Source organism: Chaetodon auriga, chromosome 5, assembly GCF_051107435.1.
Source record: "Chaetodon auriga isolate fChaAug3 chromosome 5, fChaAug3.hap1, whole genome shotgun sequence".
Taxonomy (NCBI): domain Eukaryota; kingdom Metazoa; phylum Chordata; class Actinopteri; order Chaetodontiformes; family Chaetodontidae; genus Chaetodon; species Chaetodon auriga.
Window position 1 is genome coordinate 428,700 of NC_135078.1, and position 23,239 is coordinate 451,938.

General features: G+C 40.3%; 1 protein-coding gene across 1 annotated transcript; it reads right to left on the reverse strand.

The window, feature by feature from the left end:
* Positions 1–1,431: 1,431 nt before the first annotated feature.
* Positions 1,432–21,866, reverse strand: pias2 (protein inhibitor of activated STAT, 2). The gene is made up of 14 exons (XM_076730774.1): positions 21,808–21,866; positions 17,697–17,881; positions 16,493–16,580; positions 16,213–16,263; positions 15,779–15,869; positions 15,547–15,681; positions 15,314–15,419; positions 14,101–14,174; positions 9,251–9,411; positions 8,391–8,524; positions 7,649–7,841; positions 5,545–5,681; positions 5,417–5,454; positions 1,432–3,788 (listed from the first exon to the last, which is right to left on the reverse strand). Exons 1-14 carry the CDS (start codon positions 21,858–21,860, stop codon positions 3,567–3,569), a joined length of 1,668 nt encoding a protein of 555 aa, XP_076586889.1. The 5' UTR covers positions 21,861–21,866; the 3' UTR covers positions 1,432–3,566.
* Between the last annotated feature and the right edge of the window lie 1,373 nt (positions 21,867–23,239).

Genomic DNA, 23,239 nt, shown 5'->3' on the forward strand with positions numbered 1-23,239 from the left:
GTTTTTTGGGGTTCAGTATCTTGCCCAAGGATACTTCGGCATTTGGACTGCCAAGGGATCAAAACACTGACCTCTTGATTGGTGGACGACAGCTCTACCTCCTGCACCCCAGCTAAACTTGATCTAGCTTTGATAATCTGTCATTCAAATTTTTTTTTTAATTAAGGATTTATATGTTGAAGGACTGTTGGCCACATCCAATCAACTATCAGAAAAAAATGCTTTAAAGTGCTTGTAACTTTTTTTGTTAACAGATCAGGCTGCACTTCTTTTCCAAATAAACCACCATCCATCATTGTAGATTAACTTCTGCCCTTAAATCGTAACCACAAAAGGTCTATAATCAGATATACTCTGTAATAAATAATTTGACCATGCAGCCTTTGAAAAATTTAAGAACCCTTTCGTAGTAACACTTTGGCAGCCCTTTTTCCGAGGATGTGTGGGTGGCAATACTAAAGTAAGTGCATAAATTATCCCCATGCTGTAGTCTCATCCAATTTTAAATAGCCCATTGATGCCACATTTCTTAAACTGGCAAGATTATATCCTATATTAAACCCACTTGTGAAATGTAAAGGGCAGCTCCAATGACTGTTTCATATGTTCTGGGCCTGACTCAGCATTTGAGCTTTTTGGGAGGCAGTGTATGGATCTCTAACAGATGCATGTAGTATCACAATTGATATGCACCCATTACGATTTTCATAAATAAATCTTTTATCTTATTTTTCAGTTTCAGTGAAGATTTTTTTTTTTACTCGTAAATTGGCTTTAGAGCATTCTTAAGTGTCATTCTGAGAATATTATTTGAATACAGTTCCAGACCGAACATGCTTACTTGCAGCACATTCAATCCACTGATCTTCTGAAGACAACACTAGAGTAAAACTGACACAAAAATAAAACTTTTTGGAATATTTCCAAGAGTGACAGATTTTAACTGAATAAAAATGAAAACTTTTAATAAAAAACACCCACACATGATACCACGATTCAAAATGCTGCAAGTTTTACAGAAACAGGAAAACAAAAACAATTTTGCAATAATCCATCCTGTAATAAATCTTGTCAATTTGAAGCAAACAAAAATTAGTCCTTCTCTCCGATTCTGTTAACATGGTGTCATAAGAGAAACATCCAAGTGATCCTGATTATGTTTCAAAGTCTAGAAAATACAAAGAGTACAAAATTTAAAAAACAAAACATGACATAGAATCCCATGGATCCCCATCATCAACATCTGCCTGCAGGTGGACAGAGACAGTGTTAAAATTCTAATCAGTAATTTTTACAAAACAGTGACCTCTATGCAAACACTCCCCACTAACATGTTTTTTTTTTTTTTTTTTTTTTTTTTAAATTAACTTGTTTCGTTAAGGTGCTGTTAGGTTGGGGCAAGAAACTGATGGTGTTGTTGATCCTGTACACTTTCACTTCTTTTACATATGCTATTCTCAGTGACAGTTGGTTCACCAAAATTATAAAAAACATTTTCTCATTTGCCTCTGTCTATCCATGCAGATAGTTGAGGTTTTATTTATCCTGGTTTTGATATATCTGTCTGTGAATGTTCTGCCTTCGCCCCAATTTAATGAAGGCAAATGAAATTTAGCAACATTTTTCCAGACAGTTTTCATAGTAGTTCCTATCAAATGTATTCCCAGTCTGTGAATTTTCTAGAGTAAAAGGGATATGCAATCTAAAAATATTTTTTTACTTTATCAATGCGCAAATTAAATTGTGTGAAGACTGAAATCTAAGATTATCAATGCTATAATGATGATAACCCCATAATGTTTAAATATTTTCTTGATTTAAAAATGTTACACATAGCCTAACTTTTACATCTCCATCTGTATTTCAGTTACATATGCTGAGAGTTTTATTTCTATGTGTCACTATTTTAATTCACTCACTCTATAAGCCCATAAAGTAGAGTGCAGGTCCCTGAGAATGAGCTCCTGATGGCTGGGAGTCCACACACATGGCAAGCAATCCAGATAACATAGGTTTCATACAACAGCTGCCCAATTTTTTATGTCACTGGTTGATGTCAACTGTGAGAAAGTGGGCTTTCGTACCATACCAACACACAGCATCATCAACATACAATGAAGTCCGAAAATAGCAGAGAGGTCAGCGTTTAGAAGAATTACACAGTGGATTTTTAAAACATGCCAGCACATATTTCCTACAAAATCCAGACTATGTTTCTTACACATGTGTAAGGAGCAAACAAATGAGATAAAACATGTTATGTCAAGAGGTTTGTGAAACTTTGGACAGAGCCAGGCTTGCTTTTTCCCCTTGCTTCCAGTCTTTATGCAAAGTTAACTAGCTCAATCAGGTCCTGACTCCAGATTTGTGCTTAACACGGGGACATGAGACTGATACCCATCTGAACATCTCACTCACTCAAAGAAAGAAAATGAGTGTTTACTGCCAACATTTTGAACTATTCCTTAAGGGGTTTATCTCTAATGAAACAAAGTCATGTAAATCATATAAAAGTCAAGGAGGCAGAGTAGCAGAGTTGTACAGACCAGCTGGAATTCTTTACTATCTGAACAACATTTACAACTTTATTTAACCTAGCACAAGTAAAATTATTATTGCTCTAAATTACAAAAGAACATTTTATGTTGGTATGACATAAAAGCTGCCCTGTAACAATCCTCATTAAATTATTGATAGCTGTTATAATCAATGAAAACAATTATATAACTGAACTGCTTTCCATGTTACCATTAGCATGAATCAAAAGGCTAAACAGGGTTTTAAAAAGCCAGTGCAGATACAGTGAAAACAGACAGCCACAGCCATGTCCATGGTGTGTGAGGGAGTCAGACACCACCAATGTATATAGTCCATTTATTAGGCCACAAGACTTTTACACAGTGGGGCTTCCTACCTTCAACCATGCATTCACTTGCATGGATGTTGTATGATATGTCTGTCCAAGCTCTTCTTCCATCCATCCTGACTTTGTCCAATGCTACTTAGGCACACAATTCAGGTCAACCAAGCCAGAATAGGCTTGCTGTTTGGTGACAAGAGTGAAACATCAAGCAAGCCAGAGAGCAGATATTTTCCTATGAAGGTGGCAGACCAAAACAGGGCTAGAACACCAGGGAATACTGGACTAAACCTGGGCTAAAACACCAGGGAATATTGGACTAAACCAGGACCAAAACACCAGGGAATATTGGACTAAACTAGGACCAAAACACCAGGGAGTATTGGGCTAAGCAGGGGATTAAAAAAGGAAAATATTCCCAAATGTCAAAGTCAAGAGAACTTCAAGTGAAATGGCACAGACACAGAATGCTGTCCTTGGCCATCAAACCATTTCCTATCATAGCAGATGAGATGAAAACACATTTGCAACTGAAATATGCAAGGGCAAAAAGAAGCGTGACTGGATATAGTTTTTAACACTGTGGAAATGTTCAGGCCAAAATGCTCATGTCTATCATATTCTGGGCGCTTCTCTGTAAAACTCAACATGCCATGTACATGTAATAGGGACTAAACAGGCCTGAAAAGGTCCAGTGAGATGTGGCTCAGTCTAGTGAAATGATATCTGATATGCCACTGTCAGTCCCTCCTCCAGCAATCCCCCCTCCTCCTGTGATGACCCGGGTCTCATGGATGGAGCTGGCAGCATGGGTGCTGGTGTCATAATGGCTGCTTGAGGAGGACACCAAGGTTGAGCTGGTGCTGGCTGCAGCTGCACTTTGCATGCTGCTTGTAAGGTTGTCCAGGAACATTTGTGGCCGGTAATGCTGTGCAGGAAAAACAAATTGATCAGGATCAACATCATTTATGTCCACTGGAAACTTAAAATGTATAGAATGTATGAAGTGGTGCAATATGGCTTCTCCTATCCAATGTATGGCAATTCTTGTAACTGCAACATCCACCACCTCAGCAGCTAGAATCTTCACTTTCAAACTTTGAACCTACAGTGTTAAGTTGTAGCTATTGTTGTTTGTTCCTCACATCCTTCCTGAACTGAAGGTTTCAGCCTACTTGTGATTTTTAAGGAAATTGTCTTTAAAAAACAAACAAAAAAATGGCTTTCCTTTTTATAGTTTGGGCCAACACTCCAATATTCTACAGTTGTCAGTTGTTAGAACTTGATCTTGACATTTTGAGGGTATGCAGTCAGCTGGGAAACCTGACTGCTTTGCTTTATATACAGTACCAGTCATGGAATAATGCAGTAAACGAGAAAGTGTTAAATAAACCAGAATATGTTTTAAATTTTAGATTCTAGTAGCCACCATTTGCTTTGACAAACCAGAATATGTTTTTCTCATGAAACTGATTGAGAGAATGCCAAGAGTGTGCAAAGCTGCCATCAAAACAAATGGTGGCTACTTCGAAGAATGTAAAATATAAAACATATTCTGGCTGGTTTAACACTTTTTTTGTTTACTACATTATTCCATATGTGTTCCTTCATAGTTTGGATGTCTTCAGTATTAACCTACAATGAAGAAAATAAAAAATAAATAAAGAAAAACTACTGAATGAGAAGGTGTGTCCAAACTTTTGACTGGTACTGTATGTAAGATACCAAGGGGAGGACAAATGTACAAGTTAAACTTAAAGGTGTCCAGTGGAATTTTCTTGTAAACAAAGAAAGCTCGTTTCCATTTAGTGTTACTCACCAGAAATTACTGCATGTATCCTTGATGTTTAACAAATGCGCTGAATGCATTTCCTTCATCAACTTTTTTTTTTTCTAAGTATTCTATATCAAACATAGCTTATATCCATGTTTTCTGGCAAACAGTCCTCTCCCCTGTCTTTGCTGGAATGGAATGGTTTAAGGCAAGGAAAGTTAATATCTTAGAATAGGCCGGTCTAAACCCAGACCTCAATCTGATTGAGAATCTGCAGTGAGACTTGAAAATTGGTATTCACAAATGGTATCTATTTAATCTGACTGAGCTTGAACTATTTTGCCAAGAAGAATGGGGAAAAAACGCAGTCCCAAAGCTGGTGGAGCCATACCAAAAAGATTTGCCACTGTAAGTGCAGTGAAAGGTGGTTCTTCCAGGGGTACCCTTGTGCATCCAACAGATGTCTGTTTTTTGTCTTAATTATTGTGTCGCAACAAAAGGTATTTTGCACCTTCAAAGCAATACGCATGTTGTATTCATCAAATAGAAAGGAGCCCAACAAATTCAATTTGAATTCCAGGTTGTAACACTGCAAAATGTGTAAAAGTCCAAGGGGGGCAATACTGTACTTATCTAAGGCACTGTACAGTGGCATACCACTTCTATGTTGCAATTAGAGGCTCTTCTCTGTTCCGTTTAAAATTCCTGATTTAGACTGATAAGACGATCTAGATATCATACATAGTGCAGTTTTTAACAGTGGAAAACAGTAACAAACATACCTGAGGATCTGCTTGAATTAAGGAAAACAAATCCAGACCTACAGGTGAGAGACAGAAACAACAGATTATTAATAGTACCACATTATGATAGTGAATGTGCTTACATCCACTCTATCCAATGGACTCACTCTGCATGTCTGTTGGGATGGTGGCCAAGGTGGATGGGTGGAAGGGGACTGCATAGTCAGCAAGTGTAGATGTCAGATATGATGGGTCCAGGGCCTGGACATTTGGCACGCGCACAGTGGGCTGGTAGGTCAACACTCTGAGAAAACATCAAACTCTGATGACATGCTTTATGTGGAAACTTTATTTGCTGCACCACATTAAAAAGCTTTTACTAAAATTGTGTGCTCCAGATGTCATCCTTTCAGAAAAGAGCAAATATTTAACACTGACACATGCTGGTGTCCAGTGTGTTCAACAGTAAGAAAAATATCTCTGCGTATTGTGGATATTGTAGACCACTTTCACTCTACATAAAGATGAGATTACAAATTGATGGTGTTTTTTCTTTATTTGGGAACAAGACTGGTAAAAACTGGTAAAACACACACTGGTACACACACTGTTTACAGTGGGGGTGGGGAACTGCTGACATCAACTGAGGATATAGTTGGGCAGTGGAAGGAATATTTCGAGGACCTCCTCAATCCCACCAACACACATTCCTCAGAAGGAGCAGAGCTAGGGGGCTTGGGGAAGGGTTGTCCAATCTCTGGCGTGAGGTAGTGAAGCAACTGTGCGGCAGTGGAGCCCCAGGGGTGGATGAGATCTGCCCTGAGTATCTCAAGGCTCTGGATGTTGTAGGAGCTGTCGTGGCTGACACGCCTCTGCAACATTGTGTGGTCATCGGGGGCAGTGCCACTGGAGTGACAAACTGGGGTGGTGGTCCCCAGCTTAAAAAGGGGACCAGAGGGCGTGTTCCAACTACAGAGGGATCACTGTCCTCTGACTCCCCGACAAGGTCTACGCCAGGGTAGTGGCGCAGATTACCACAGATTGAGGAGCAATGCGATTTTCGCTCCAGCTGTGGAACTGTGGACCAGCTCTATATCCTTGCTAGGGTGCTGGAGGGAGTGTTAGAGTTTGCCAAACCAGTCCATTTGTGTTTTGTGGATCTAAAGAAGACCTACGACCGTGTTCCCAAGGGCATCCTGTGGAGGACGCTCCGAGAGCATCAGGACTGTACCAACGGAGTATGAGTTTGGTCCGCATGGCTGGTAGTCGGACCCATTCCCGGTGAGGGTTGGGCTCCGCCAAGGCTACCCTTTGTCAACAGTTCTGTTCATAACTTTTACGGACAGAATTTCCAGGCAAAGTCAAGTGGTGGAAGGTATCAGGTTTGGTGACCTAAGGATCTCATCTCTGCTTTTTGCAGATTAAGTGGTTCTCTTGGTGTCATCGAACCACGACCAAACCACCCCTCTTGCTGGGGCAGTTCGCAACCAAGTGTGGAGCGGCTGGGATAAGAATCAGCACTTCCAAGTCTGAGGCCATGGTCCTCAGCCAGAAAAGGGTGGATCGTCCACTCCAGGGGAGCAGGTCCTACCCCAAGTGGAGGAGTTTAAGTATCTCAGGGTCTTGTTCACAAGGAAGGACAGGAAGGAACAGGAGGTCGATAGGCGGACTGGGGCTGCGGCTGCAGAGATGCAGGCACTCAAACAGTCCATTGTGGAGAAGAGCCGGAAGGTGAAGCTCTCAATTTACCATTCGATCCACATTCCGACCCTCACCTATGGTAATTAACTATGGGTAATGACCAAAAGAACAAGATCACTAACACAGGCAGCCGAAATGAGTTTCCTCCACAGGGTGGCTGGGTTCAGCCTTAGAGATAGGATGAGGAGCTTGGACATCTGGGAGGAGCTCGGAGAAGAGCCGCTGCTCCTGCGTGTCGAGAGGAATCAGTTGAGGTGGTTTGGCATCTGGTGATGATGCCTCCTGGACATCTCCCCAGGGAGGGGTTCCAGGCATGTCCATCAGGGAGGAGACCTCGGTGGCCGACCCAAGACACACTGGAGGGATTATGTTTCTTGACTGGCCTGGGTACGCCTCAAGAAACCTCAGCAGGAGCTGGTGGAAGTGGCTGGGGAGAGGGCTGTCTGGGCTTTTTTGCTGAGGCTGCTTCCCCCGCGACCCAGATCCAGATAAGTGAAAGTCGACAAGTACAAGTATGAAGACACAGGTCTGTCTATGGTTCAAGAATACAACACAGAGAAGCCTGCTCACCCTTTTGCATGCATGTCCTCATTCTTGGAAATGTAAACACAGCGTTTCTTCAGTGGAGGGTCTGTGGCCTCTTCATCATCATCATCATCATCAGAGGAGCTTTCTAGAGTCAGATCAATCACATCAGCCTTCTTGGTGGAGCTGGGCTCAGTAGAATGGGGGACCACTGAAGACTGGCGCAAAGGAGCTGAGGCTAAAAGAAAAGGTTCATTCAAGGATTTATAAACCAAAAGCAACAATGTGCTATGCCTCACTATTGACTTCCCTACTTTGTCTGTAGCTGTCAGCCCCAATCCCATTGGTTCACTGAAAACGGAAATCTTGTAGAACAGCTCACGAAATGTAGGGTTTGATTTCCAAAAAGGGCTGACTGATTTAATCAGTTTTTCTTCAGTTTTTAACAAGGATTACTCAAGCTAGGGGGAATACTGCATTTGTTGGGGACTACTTTCAAAAGCAAATTGATACACAAGGACTCCTCTATTGATTATTTGTAGCAGCAGGAAAGTGCATGTGAAATTGAGTCAAAATAAACTACAGTGTGTGTTCATGGTAATAAAGAAACATTTTACCTAGTGCCACAGTGTGTTTCACTAATGTGTTCTTAATTGTTTTTGGACAATGCAAATAATAAGATTTATCACACTTTGATAAACACATAATACTAGTTAATTAACTAACTAATTAACTAGTTAGTAGGATCAATTCAAACCTTGCCCTGGTATTAGGATGATGTACTTACTCTCAATTTTTGGAATTGACTGAGAGGGGACCTTGACGGCCTCTTTCTTTGGTCTCATGGGACACCATGTTCCATCTTCTTGGAACTTGATTTCATCCACATCTGAACAGTCGTTCAAGATCTCCAAGAATAAGCTGAACAAAGAATACAACACTCAAATCATCAATACATAATAACTGAACACTAACTGACTGCGGTGGGTTTCTCTGCTTCTGATCCATAAAGCTGTTTTAGGTTCCAAAGTTAAGTGTCAGGTGTCAGTTTCAAAACAAATACAACACACGATAGCTAATATAATCCTGTTCTATTATTCCCTGTGAAATTCAATTAAATGGCCTGTATGTATTCATTGCTCTTACTGTTATTGTTTCCTTATGTTGTTTTGTCAATGTCTTTTGCCAGTGTTTTGTCTTTTCCTCTTAATAATCTTAATAAAGAAAAGAATAAAGCCCAGCTAACACTAAGGAGAGGATTGCTTAACACAGCGGGTGGACAAAACACAATAGTTCAGTTAAGCAATTAATGGATTTTGCTCAGCTTTATTGTATTTTAGCAGGTACCAGTGCATTAAAATATTCTTTGATCAGCCCAAATATGAATACTTAGAATCTGCTCTCTAGTTAAACAAAATTGTGGAGTTCCAATCACTACATTGAGAAACTCTATGCATATTTACATGTTAGGATGAAGGACAGGCGCACATGACGTCTGACAATCTACCAAAATCTGAATGTGTGTGTGTGTGTCTATCTATCTATCTATCTATCTATCTATCTATATATACGTGTGTGTGTGTGTGTGTGTATATATATATATTATTATTTTTTTTTTAATGAACTGGTTAAATAAGTTTAACTGACCCATCAATAATGAGACTCTCGTACGCAGCCTTCTTGTCACACACAGGACAGATCCATGTGGGTTTCTTCTCATTCATCTGTAGATAGAGGGCAGCATCGAAACACTGCAGATGAGAACAGGTCATTGCCCGGCACGGCACTGTCAGTCGCATCTTACCCAGCTGGAATAGAAAGCATACGGAGGTCAATCAAAATAAATGTACAACAATTCAAAAAAAAATTCAGAAGTTAACACTTACTACAATGTTCCTGCACTACAGAAATTCTTACAAGTGCCATCAGCTCAAAAAGACTCATGTGAAAACAGTATGTCACCAGTTAGGGATGGGTACCGAATTTCGGTACTTTTTTGGTACCGACCGAATTCCCGCTGAAGTAGCGAGTATTGATTCACGGGAAATCCGTCGGTACCACATTTCGGTACCTGAACGCACTTTTTTTTTTTTACCCTGTACGCACCTTGACATTATGCGTCGGCGAGAGCGGAGGACGCGGTGACGCGGTTACGTCAGTGGTTGCTTTATCTTCAGAGGCGGACCGTAAGCGCTCCATAGTCTGGCTTCATTTTATCAAGCTGGATGCCGACAACGCGCGGTGCAACATTTGTGATGCGAAGTGCAAAGCCAGCAAGGGAAACACGTCCAACTTGAGGAAGCACTTGGTTAAACACCAAATATTCCTCAAGGCGGAGGAGTGCACGATTTTTGACAGTTTAAAAACACAGGCTAACGTTACCACAGCTACTCGCCCGGCGTCAGCATTAAACATTACCGCCAGCAAGCCTGCTGCAGCCAGCGGCTCGACACTTGCAGCCAGCTTCGAGGAAGGAGAACAACCGCCCCTTTTAAAAAGGTAGACGATGACGATGACGACGACGACGCAGCTTCAATTAGCATAATTTTATACAGTTATTTATTTTGAATCTATTTATTTTTAAGTTATTTACTTTATCCCCACACACATTTTTCTCAAGTTCTATGTTGGAGTTATTTAACTTGATGTTATTGAAGAATAAATGTTCAAAATTCCGAAGTTTTGACTATTTTTTTAAATATACAAAATAACTTTAATTACCAAACACATATCCCCCCCCAAAAAAGTATCGAAAACAGGTACCGAAAAATACCGGTGTCGATTCGCAGGTACCGAGTATCAGTATCGTATCGATTCAGATGTGAAAGGTACCCATCCCTATCACCAGTAGATATTCCATTTCCTACTGGCAAGTACTGTCTAAAACTTGAAGCTGTGTAACTGTGTAGCTAATGCCATGACATTACAGATAACCACCAATTCATCCAACAGTCACTGAATGGATATTAGAATTTTCTAGTGGCTAAGCCAGCGGAGCAAGCTGTACAGCTAATGGCAAGCACTGAGCGTGCCTTGGTCAAAGCATGGCCACGATTGCTAGCTAAATGCCAATGGGCATGAAATTAACATGTCATTTTTATTTATTTATTTAATGTAACAACTGTATATGTTATTGGACATAAAGCTGATGGACAGAACATTTTCCCAAGTGGTATAGTGGCAGTGAATGAGAAGTGACATTCTGTTTTCATTTGACATATGCTGGTTGAACATCGGCAGAAAGAATCGGTATATGGCACCAAAACAAGAGTATGAATATGTTTGACTGAAAGTTGGTTAATCGAGATCGGACTCGCATGTTACGCTGGACAATTTTCAACTGCTGAGAGCGGACAGGAAAGCTAAGGAGAGTGGCAAGAGGAAAGGTGGGGACATAGTGATGTTTGTAAACAACAGATAGTGTAACCCAGGGCACATCAGGGTAATAGAGCAGCGCTGCACCAGAGACATTAGGCTGTTATCCATTAGCATTTGGCTACATTACCTCCCGTAGGAGCTCTCTCATGTTATCGCAATAACTGTGTACATCCCCCATTGGCCGATGTCACAACAGCACGCAAGCTTCTGCACACAGTAGTCTCACAGCTCCAGACGTCGCACCCCAGGCCAACTTACATCGGGACTGATTTATTTATGATCTCTGAACAGGGTGTATGTGTTTGGTTTTGTTTGTAGGTGACCACACCGTGCTGTCTTTGCTTGAGCCGTCCCACAGCAGACTTACAGCGATTTAAGTTTGTTTTTCATTAATAAATTCTGGTATCAGAACTATCTGAAGCACTTTTGTTAATTTCAACATTAATTTTGGTTGTGGTTTGGTTCATGTTTGTGCTTTAAATCAATGAGTATAGTTTGTTTGACTAGTCTCTAGGGGTGGCCTAACATCACACACATTCAATCCGCCTGTGACTAGAGAATAGCGTGTAGTAGCTTTTCCCCTTGGGCTTTTGTTTTATGAATGAGAATTGTTACAAGGGTGCAGAGGGAGCTGAAATGGGAAATAAGGAGAGGCAAGGACAGCTATAGGAGGAAGCTTGAGGAGCGCCTCCAGGGGAACAACAGCAAAGAGGTTTGGATGGGCCTGAAAACCATCTCAGGCCATGGTAGCAACAGCAGGGGCCCAAACCTTATGCCACAACATCTCCACAACATCTCCACACCCCCTCCACCCCCCTCACAGCACCCCTGACACCAACAGCACCCTCTTCACACCACTTAACCACCCTCCGCTCAACCTCACAGACTACAGTCACCCCCCCCCCCCCATGTCACTCTATAGGACCCCCCCCCAAGCCTCGGCTACAGGCCTGGATGGCATCAGCTCCAGACTACTCAGGGACTGTGCAGATCAGCTCTGCGGGGTCCTCCTGCACATCTTCACTATGGGCCTCGGTCTGGAGAGAGTTCCAACTCTTTGGAAAACTCCCTGTGTGGTTCCAGGCCAGTAGCCTTAACCTTCAACCTGATGAAGACCTTCGAGAAGATTATACTAAACCACCTCTGTCACCTGGTGGGCAACGAGCTGGACCCCCTACAGTTTGCATATCGTCCAAGCATCGGCGTGGAGAACCCAGTCATCTACCTGCTCCATCATTCTCTTTTCCATCTGGAGCATACTGGAAGGACGGTGAGGGTCATGTTCTTCAACTTCTCCAGTGCTTTCAACATGATCCAACCACCAGCTCAGGGGAAAGCTGGAAGGAGCTGGCATAGACTGCCACCTGGCTGCGTGGACCACCGACTACCTCAGCAACAGTATGTGAGGCTTCGCGACTGCTTGTCCGATGTGGTAGTTTGTAGCAAGTCCACAGGGGACAGTGCTCTTGCCTTTCCTCTTCATCCTCTACACATTGGACTTCAGACACAACACTGACAGCTGCTACATCCAGAAGTTCTCTGATGATACGGACATTGTGGGACATGTATCACACTGGAACGAACTGGAATACAGGGAGATTGTAATCAACTTTGTCGAACGGTGTGGACTGAACCACCTGCACATAAATGCCAGCAAGATTAAGGAGATGGCAATTGATTTCCAAAGGAATGTCCTACAGACAACCGGTGAACATCCAGGGCTTGGACATTGAGATCGTGGGGGATTACAAATACCTAGGTCATGTTTTTTTGATTTCTCCAGTGTTTCAACACTATCCAACCATCACTGCTCAGGGGGAAGCTGGGAGGAGCTCGAGTTGACTACAACCTGGCTGTATAGACCATTGACTAACCAACAGCCCACAGTTTTTGAGGCTTTGTGACTGCATGTCTGACATGGTAGTTTGGGGCAAATACCTGGGTGTCCACCTCAACAACAAACTGGACTGGACAAATAACACAGATGCCCTGCCCAGGAGGGGTTAAAGTCGTCTGCACCTGCTAAGAAGACAGAGGTCCTTTGGAGTATGTAGGACACTGTTAAAAACATTTTATGACTCTGCGGTGGCATCTGCAGTTTTCTACACAGTGGTCTGCTAGGGCTGTGCTAGCTCTGAGAGGGACAGGAAAAGACTTAAACTAGTCAGGAGAGCTGGCTCTGTTCTGGACTGCCCTCTGGACACCATCGAGGAGGTGGGTGAGAGGAGGATGTTAGCCAAGCTGACATCGATCATGGACAACCCATCCCACCCCCTGCATGAGACCGTGGGGTGCTTACGCAGCTCCTTCAATGACAGACTGCTGCATCCAATCATGCATCAAAAAGAAGAACGCTACCACAGATCATTCATTCCTACATCCGTCAGACTGTTTAACTCAAGCATCATGTAATGTAGCACTGCGTTGATGCTGTCTTTCTCAACTCTACATCATAAACCCGCTTTTGACTTGTACTACTGTTATCAAAGCTAATATATGCTCTAATGCTAATATATGCTCACATTTATCCATTTCACCTGGTGCATTTTCTAAGTTGTATATTTTCAACAGTACTTTTTCTTTGGCATTTACTATTTTTTAGAATCTGTACAAATGTACATATACATAGTTGTTTTTTCTATTCTGTATCTTGTATACTTTCATATTTCATTATGACTTCTATATCCCACTGTGCTTGCTCTTTTTAACTTGCTGGCATAACGACTAAATTTACCCAGTGTGGGATGAGTAAAGTACTCTCTTCTCTTATCTTGAAGTTGTTATGTTTCAATAATAGCAATGACAGATGTAATTAAAACTGTTTTCTGTGGCTACATTTGCATAACCATCATAATACAATATATCATAATGGTACGTTATGCATGTTAATTTTTCAAACTTTGGCAACCCCCAGCTGTAGTTTCAAAAGAGAAACTGGCAAAAAGTAATGCATAGTGATACCCAACCCCTACCCAGATCTGATCCATGGACACAACACACACAGAGCACCAATCTTGAGGGTGATTTTCTTGTTTCTTGACAAAATACAATTTATGGTGTAAGAATAATTTGAAATTTGTTGTAATAACCCAAACATGCTACAGAGATGCTTAATTTACCGGGCACATAAGAGAGACTCGAAGGCTTGTTGTAGCAATCTCACTGTCTGGATCTGCTGTCAGTTTTTCTTTAACTGGAAAATAGAGGACAGAAAAAGAGTACAGAGAGGAAAAGAAACAAAGGATTAATTTAAAATGTATAAAATATGTCAAAACCAAATATAGTAAGACACTTTAGTCTTCTACTTCTTGGACCTCAAGCCAAGACATCAACAAGGGCCATTTCCACACTAGCTTTCAACAAATGTTAAATGTTGATACATACTCCTTGATTCAAATCTGTTTGCCCCATTTTCTTTGGGTCTTGGACCTATTAACACTAAAACTGGGTTTTTTTTTTTTTGGTTTTTTTTTTTTCAAATTTCAGGTTTGGGCAGTGCAGAATTACTCTCCCGAGGGTAGCACATAACTGATAACTCCTAATAACTGATAATCATGTTCTCTAATTACAGCTCATCAGAGTCGGGCTGTCAAAATTGGCCAAAAATGATGTTTGAATATCCCTTCTAAAAACACATAGGTTCCAGCCATTTCAATATCTATTTTTGGACATTATGTCCATAAAAAGGAAAATCTCTACAACCAGAGACATACTACTTGTATGTTATTTCAACATAAACTTTTCTTTTAAAAGATCTACATAACTAAACATTACAAAATAAACAGACATTATGACATTAGGACATTTTTACAATTAGAATATAAATTCAAATTTAGAATATTAGTTGACTGCCCTAGATCACAGAGAGTTATGCAGTTCATTTTCATGTACTTCTGGTAAGGTTTAAGTCTAAGTTTCACTCAGATTTCTGCAAGAGTGTGATTTAGCTAAGGTCTGCTAGATTCCTCAAGTAGAAAAGTTATTTTCTTGACCATGTCTACATGTATGTAACTCGGCTTCTAATTGTCCTGGCAAAGACTTCGGACAATGAATGTGTTGCTGGGACAACAATTGCTGACATATGTATATGCAGATTTTCAAAAACCATATGAATACAAATACATTGTCCAATTACCTGTGTAACCTGAGGTATTTCTGAGTAACCTGGTGGTTGCTTCTGTGCATCTAAACATACTGTTGGGTGGTTTTCAGGTCAGGTAAGTTTTGGGGATTTGCAAAGCCTTCCAGTCAAGTGTCACTACATCAAGGTAAAACTGGTGCTATATAACTTCGAGTAGCCAACACTGAAGAGTTAATTTACTGCATAGTTACTTAGTGCTCTGGAGTGGTCTGGGTTTCTGATGCCCTTCATCCTCAGTCTCTGCAGGAGCAGTGGTGATGTCAGCTGCCTCACCAAGTACACAGACATAGAATAGGTCTGAAAGACAACATGATCAAATAAGCTAAATAGGTCACTGTTACTGTCCCCAAACATGTCCACTCGAGCACAGGGAAGACGAAACACAAAAAGCTGAGAAGAGTTGAAATGACATTTATGTTCTCACTTTTCCAATTTCAGGTGCCCATGTCACTGAAATCTGATTGGGTACTGCAGAGGAGAGTCGGACAAGGGAGGTAATGTTTAGAGGTCTTCCTGGTCTCTTCTGTTCCACGCCATTTTTTGGTGGTGGTGCATAACCCTACATGGATAAAATGCTTCATTAGCATCTTTTAGAAGAATACCTAAATTGGATTGTCTTTTCATTAGAAATGTTCTGAAGTACAACAGGCACTTACTGGCAAAGGAAAAAGTTTCCCATTGACCTTTATACAAAGACTGTTTGGGTAATTATCTTCTTGAGGGCAACTTGTCTCTGACAAGCAAAACCTGGATAACATGAAGAAACATTTAACAGCCTGAATATACAGTACATTTTAAAATAAGACTTCACTAATAAAAAAGAATAAGGACATCTTACTATTAAATGAGACAAGTTCAAATTATGTTCAGCAAGACAGTTCTTGGTGGTTATTGTATTCCCCTGTGATGGCAAGAAATGCTGACACATTCATGTGGGAGGGGTTGGAGTCATCAAGAAAACATGAAGTTATTTAATAGGATTTTTCAAGAGTTTTGCTTTGAACCATTATGATTGCATAATGCTACTAAATGAAGATGCATTTCTTAATTCAATATCTCTTTACTTTCAGATTTCATAAAACACTCTCACCTCAGCTGAATTTGAACCATATAGTCCCTTCTGCCACCTGGTAGAAAGTCCCTGTAAACAAACAAGTATACCGTATTTATTAACACACACACACACACACACACACACACACACACACACACACATGTATATGTATATGTGTATATATGCGTGTGTGTGTGTGTGTATGTATACACACACACACACACATATATATAATTGTAATTATTATTATTAATTCATGGACACAGGCATGTTTTTCTCATTAAATGTGGAGTTACTGAGTTATTGACAAACCTACCTGGATATGCATACTTCTCGAACTTGCTGTGGTGTCAAGGCAAAGATAAAATATTTTTCTTGGTGGTACCTCTGTGCAGTGCTTGCTCCTGAAAATGAGCATAAATGATGGTACACATACACAAATGATCTTTATGTAGAGCATACAGTTGACATTTTGGCACATTTTCAGGTTGTAAATCTGCATTTATTTCTGTGTCAATACATTTCACAGCAATAACTCATAAATTCTGCTTACAATGCACTGAAATGTTTGGCTATACTTAATCCATGTTGGCAGTGCGTAGTGTCTTCTTTGGTTTATATTTTCATGTCTTCCATTTTTGTTGTGTTGTAATAGCCTACTTCTATCAAGGATAAATTTGTGTCTGAAGCCTAGTTTTCATTTTCCTTGATTCCACCATCACAGAGGTTGATTGAAAATTTGAAAATTAGGTCAAGTACTGGAATAAGGCACTTGAGGGAAATAAAATTCAGCAGTCAATTGACAAAATTCTGCACACTCAGTTATGGTTAAGCCTAACTATGAAACTACAATACCAAAATGACAAATTGTATTCCAAATTGTCAATGACTGACAGTGAATTCTTGGTAAAATGTTTAGTCTTCTTTACCAATGCTACCTTCACATCACAGGAGATGGATGGTAGAAACAGGAAAAATTCCCATGTTAATGGCTTGTGAGTGTCCACATCTTCAAAATGGTATTTTATTACAGAACTAGCCATGTGGAGAAAATGTTGTGCATTGACAATTTACAATCAATTCGGGTTTAACTGCAATGAACAATAGTCTTTGGCTGATGAGACGCAACCATATTTGTTTTGTTTTCAGGCACTTCCATATTGCCAAGTTCCAAGTCAGATGTATCGGAGCATTTGAAAAAATTCCTACACGCAATTATGACTTGGAAGTTACGAGCAGAAATTCTCTATTATAACTCCAACATGACATTAATGTGGCATTATCCCTTGATCAGTCATTTCTTTGCTGGTTGTATGAACAACATTAAATACATTAAAGCAGTTTTCTATTTCCAAGAAAAACATACTTTTTCTGTTCAGGTAAGTACTGTATTGACAAATATGATGTTTTGTTACCAAACCTTGAATATCATGTTTGCAGCAGTATTTCAGAAAAATAATAAGCTCACAACGGCAAAAGCATTGTCCTTTAAACCAAAAGGTAGAGAAAACACCACAGACCTAGACTTGAGGGCTTGATTAGTACGTCCAGCACATCATAGAATGGCAGTGGCTTCATCTGCACATCAGGGTGGACGGGGGGGATGAGAGCTGCTGGCTGCTGGAGATTCATGCTGGTTTTGATGTAGTACCACACGGCTGTTTCACCAGTCAACAGGCTGAAGTCTGCATTACAGGACTGACTCCTGCCAACAAAGGTGTCAGTGTTTACTACAGTTAGCCCTATCTCAACAAAGAACAGTGACTGTGTGGTGGCCAAATCAGGATCAGATGCGTCTATGATCCTGGAGTAATGCAGGCGATACAGATCCTGGACTTTGATTTTCACTGCTGGACTACAGCCCCTCTTCAGAAAATGCAACATGCTCAGGAGAAGTTCATGTTTGCAATCATGTTTGTGAACAAAGCTTGGACACTCTCAAACTTGATACCATGCTCTGGAAAACAACGCTACAAATACGTACACCTGGACATGAAGCACAAGCTGAGCACCACTGTCATCCACAAACCACTGCTGAGGATCTATTCTTTTCACCCCATATACCCTTCCTTTAGGGAACATTACCAGGAAACACTCAACACACAATTTTCATTGCTATGCAGATGATACCCAGCTAAATTTATCAATGAAGCCACAGGAAACCAATCAGTTAACTAGACTAAAAGCGTGTCTTTACAACATAAACACCTGGATGAATTTTTGTTGCTAAACTCTGACAAAACTGAAGTTATAGTACTAGGCCCTTAACACCTTAGAAACTCACTTTCTGATGATACGGCAGTTATGGATGGCATTGCGCTGGCCTCCGGCACCACTGTAAACAATCTGGGAATTATCTTTGATCAGGACATGTCCTGTAACTCCCACATAAAACAAATTTCAAGGACTAAATATTTTCACCGATGTAATATTGCAAAAATCAGGCTTCTGTCTCAAAATGATGCAGAAGTCAATGCATTCAAACAGTGTTTCCTTTAGGTTTACAGCTTTGGACACAAACCCTTAAAGGAATCATGGTGTTCATGTGTTTCTTTTGATGACAGCTGTCAATATACCAACTGAACAATTATTTGAACTGTACAATGAACTAAACATTGGAACTAGGGCTGGGCAATATGGCCTAAAAATAAAATCTCCGATTTTTTCACAAAAAACTCGATTTCCGATTTTTTCCGATTTTTTCCCTACTTTTTAAAGACAGTGAGTACAAATGACAGAGTCAAGCACGTGTAAGAGATTTTTATAACCTGGCTTCTCCACAGTGCTCAGCGGGAGCATGTCTTTAGCTATATGATATGCCACTGCCTCCATTAAGTCTTTGTGCCTTTTAGATGATTTGTCATAAGGCTCTGAAGCAGAGCACCTCTGCATGGTGGTCTGCTGCTTGTGCGGTGGTGCTGTGGTAGAAGATGTTACTGGACGTTGGCGAATACGGCTCTGAAGGGTGAGCGCGGCTAAGGTCGTTAAACAAGTTTGTGGTATAAACGGTCTTGGTGGCGACGATGGTCTTGCATACTTTACAGACCACATTGGTCTGACTACGGTCCAACTTACAAAATCCAAAAAACTGCCATACTGACAAGCTGACGTTCCCTGTTTTATCTACAATTTCTTCGCTCGCTGCAGCGCTCACTTTCTATTTCTCATCTCACTCCTCGCGAAGAATCAAACACGAGAAAACGCGATGGTGGAACCGAACTTATACTGTTACATGGCTACGGAAGCTCCTGGGGGGCAAAAAGGCGCATCGTAGCAAGAGGAGAAAAAACTCGAATTTTTTATTTTTTAAATCATCCACAGCAAAAATTTGAATTAATTGAAAAAATCGATATATCGCCAAGGCCTAATTGGAACATTTGTTTTTACGACAATATCCACAAAGTGTGAAGCTTTTGTCACTGTAGAGTATCTTTCTGGGCTTCTGGAAGAACTTTTACAGAGTCTCTTGATATGGGAAGTCAGAAACGTCTGGCCCATTCATCGAGATAAAACGCAGATATTTTTGTCTGCTTTTCAGGTGGTTGACGTTACATATTTTCCGAAGCGCGCTCTTTGTCCACTGGTGGGAGTGTGCTCACCTGTGTGTGCGTGCGTGTGTCTGTGTGCGCACATCTGGGCAGAACTCCACCGTGCGGGATACAGAGGGCAGAGGAGAATTGTAAACGCGCGACCATGTAGAGACAGAAATAACATGCCATCGTGTAAATAAGATAATTAACACAAGGCTATTTAGTTTGTTTAATAAAAGGACAAGGTATAGATCTGTTCTAGAGGAATCATTAAATGTTGTAATCTGGGGCTATACAGAAAATAAAATTAACTTGACCTTCAAGGAAGGGCAGGGCACCCCCCTAATATGATGGTAGGGGAAACACTGAAACGTGAGGAGCCATTTAGAACATGGCCACCCCGAAAATCTTTCAACTGAACTAAAACAGACTGTGTTTCTAGAAAAAAACAAACAGACTTGTGTATACATATTTATATTGTTATATTTTGTACTTCTTTAATAGCCTATTTTTAGTAGATGTGTCATACACCAACTTCACCGAAACAAATTCCTCGTATGTGTAAAATCGTACTTGGCAATAAAGCTTTTTCTGATTCTGATTTCTGATTCTGATTCTAAAAGTTTTGCCTGCTACTGAGGCAGCAGATAAGTAACTACCTGGTCATTCAGACGTTGCTCTACTCTCTAAAACAAATGACACCATTCAAAAGTATGGAGGCATGCAACGGTTGGGTGCACGACCTCGGTACCAAAGTGCTCCGGGTTGACTGTCGTTTTGTGTTTGCTATAATGCATAGCTTTTATTTTCCTTGGATTAACAGTGCAGCAAACTTTCAGCACCATGGTGCTGAATGTTGATGTTTACGTTATGGTTGTTTGCTAGCTCAACCACTCGCAAAGGACCAGTGAAACGCCACTAGAGATGTGGATTGTCTTGAAATAAGACAGGGTACATTATTTATGTTCACCAATCTTTGGTGAAACTGTTAACACCAATTTAGCAAATGTTAGTCATGCTGCTTGTAGCCATTACTTCTTATCTATCACTACAGATTTGAAACAATAGCTGGTGTTACACCATCTACACCATTAGCAGACTTGGCTCCTCCCAATCACAGACAGTTAACAAACCATTCGTTTCCGGCATTTTTTCGGTCAATTTCTTGCATTTTTCACATTTATGAACAACAACTTTTGTACTCGATAACAGCTCCTCCTGCTTTCTTGGTTTAATCAATTTAAGCAACTATAAATGACACAAAACATAAGCATTTAGAGTGTGTTACAGTGCTTCCTATGCAGAAAATCACTTCCTGCTCTCCATCTGTCATTCACGCCACAACAAAAGAGTGATGTGACACCTCAAGCAAACAACCTATTGGCAATGGAGCAAACACTGCAATGGGTAGAACACGGCTATTACAACTAGGTTCCTTTCATCTGTGGTTTTAAAATCTAAGTTCTCTAAATTAATTCACATTGTTGATATAGTGTGAATTAATGGCCCATAAATTTTTTGGGGTGAAGCAGAAAAGATTTAGCTCTTTTTCAAGAAAGGTGGCAGCAGTGTAGAAGCCAGTGATCAAATGAGCCATTTCCAGTAACCATATAACCAAGAACAAATAACAGATATGAAAATCTCTAATATACAGGCATTACCCTCATATTAAGTAGGAGATCCAAAAATGGATTGAAAGAATTTTTCAAAAAATCCCCCAAACGTCTTATAAATGTGAAACTGCAGAAAATTGCTTCGTTATTTTCTTTTTGTTGCCCTCTGCCCCCCGTATGACGCCACTAAAATTGCTTCACAATTTTAAATACAAGGCTAACATAAGACCACGATGGCTTAACTACACTCAATTAGAACGTTGAGACCTATTAGCGACTGGCTAGTCATAAACTGCTAGCATTAAGGCTAACAACCGAAATGCAAACGATGTGATCTGAAATTGCACAGTCCTGCCAGACAGAGTCCTATCGTCTTAGCCCATCATCTCCAGGCATCTATACCGACCAGTTTATTAATTACAAGTTATCGTTACGTGCTGTAATACTGACAAAAGTAAGTTATAATCTGTGTTTTTCTTTTCGCCTACCCGAAACCCCTCATTCTCCGCCATCTTGTTGTTCCGGTTATTCCACCCAGCATGACTACTTCCAGGTGACGCCCCAGCTGGCAGCGGATGTCCAAGTATGAAATTGTTTTGTTTTTTTTTGTTTTTTTTTTCCTCCCTAGGATGGGAAGTGAAAGGAAAGCGGCCCTGCATCTTTACTCGCTTGGCCAAATATGTTTACAGGGCGCCATATTTCCACTCTTTCTCGATTTATTCATTACCTTTAACTTATAATCATCTAAACAATAACAGGTTACAGTTACATGTAGTTTTTTAAGTGTGATATTTTAACACAAGGGCAAGTTGCATCTACATTATGCAAAAAAAGTATTTCAAATACCCACATTTACTATTCTATTTTCCCTAACCTAGAGAAAATGTGAAACAGAGATATTTGAATTTATTTATTTATTTTACTGCATGATAATCACTAAACACTATATTTACTGACCTGTGAGAATTACATTGCAATTTATAACTAAACCAATAGGGCACATGGTGCACATATACATCCACCAAAAGGTCAAAACAATACATACTCACCCCCCAATGAAAATCGCAGTTTAAATACAGACACAGATGTTTCCTATTGAAAAGTCGGTTCTCAGTGTATACATATACCACACAGTGAAGCCCAAACATCCATGTGAATTATAAGCAACAAAATTTTAAGTGGAGAGGGACTTAAACATTATGTGCTTTGAAGATTTCAAGTTTTCATTTGTCACATACACAACATACTGTATCTGTACACTGTGCAGTGAAATCACTTGTTGCCCCTTCCAGTACTGTGCTTGACATAAATTATCAAATATTCAAAAATACAATATACAACAAGAAAATATATATGCTGCAACAAAAAGAACATATGCTTGTTCTGCTAATCATTTGCAGAGCCAAAACAGTTTCGATTTCCACAATGAAATGATGTCACAAATGACATTCCAACACCCATATTGAAATGTTTGGACATTAATCTTCACAGACAATGAAAACTAATTATATGTCCAACTTTTTGGGTGTTTGGTCAGTGGGGTGTGGGGTCAAACCAAACCTGCAGGAAGCCATTTGTAATTTTGCCTCATTTCCCTCTATTCCCACTATTGAAACACAAAAGATATTAACATCTATTTCCATCACTGAAGATTTAATAATATCATATTTCAAATTTCATTACTAACATCTGATATTTTTAAATGCTTCTACAGTGGAATATAAACATAATGAAATAACTCCATCAGGTTTGTCTTTTGTATTACTGCTGTCTGTCAACAAATAATCCATTGGGAACTTCTTTTTTTTTAAACAATGGCTTCAAATTCTAGGATGAAACTGGCATCCACATCCATAGTTACACAGTGTTGTTACAACATCCAAATTTCAAAAATCCTCGTTTTGCCACCATTTATAGCTA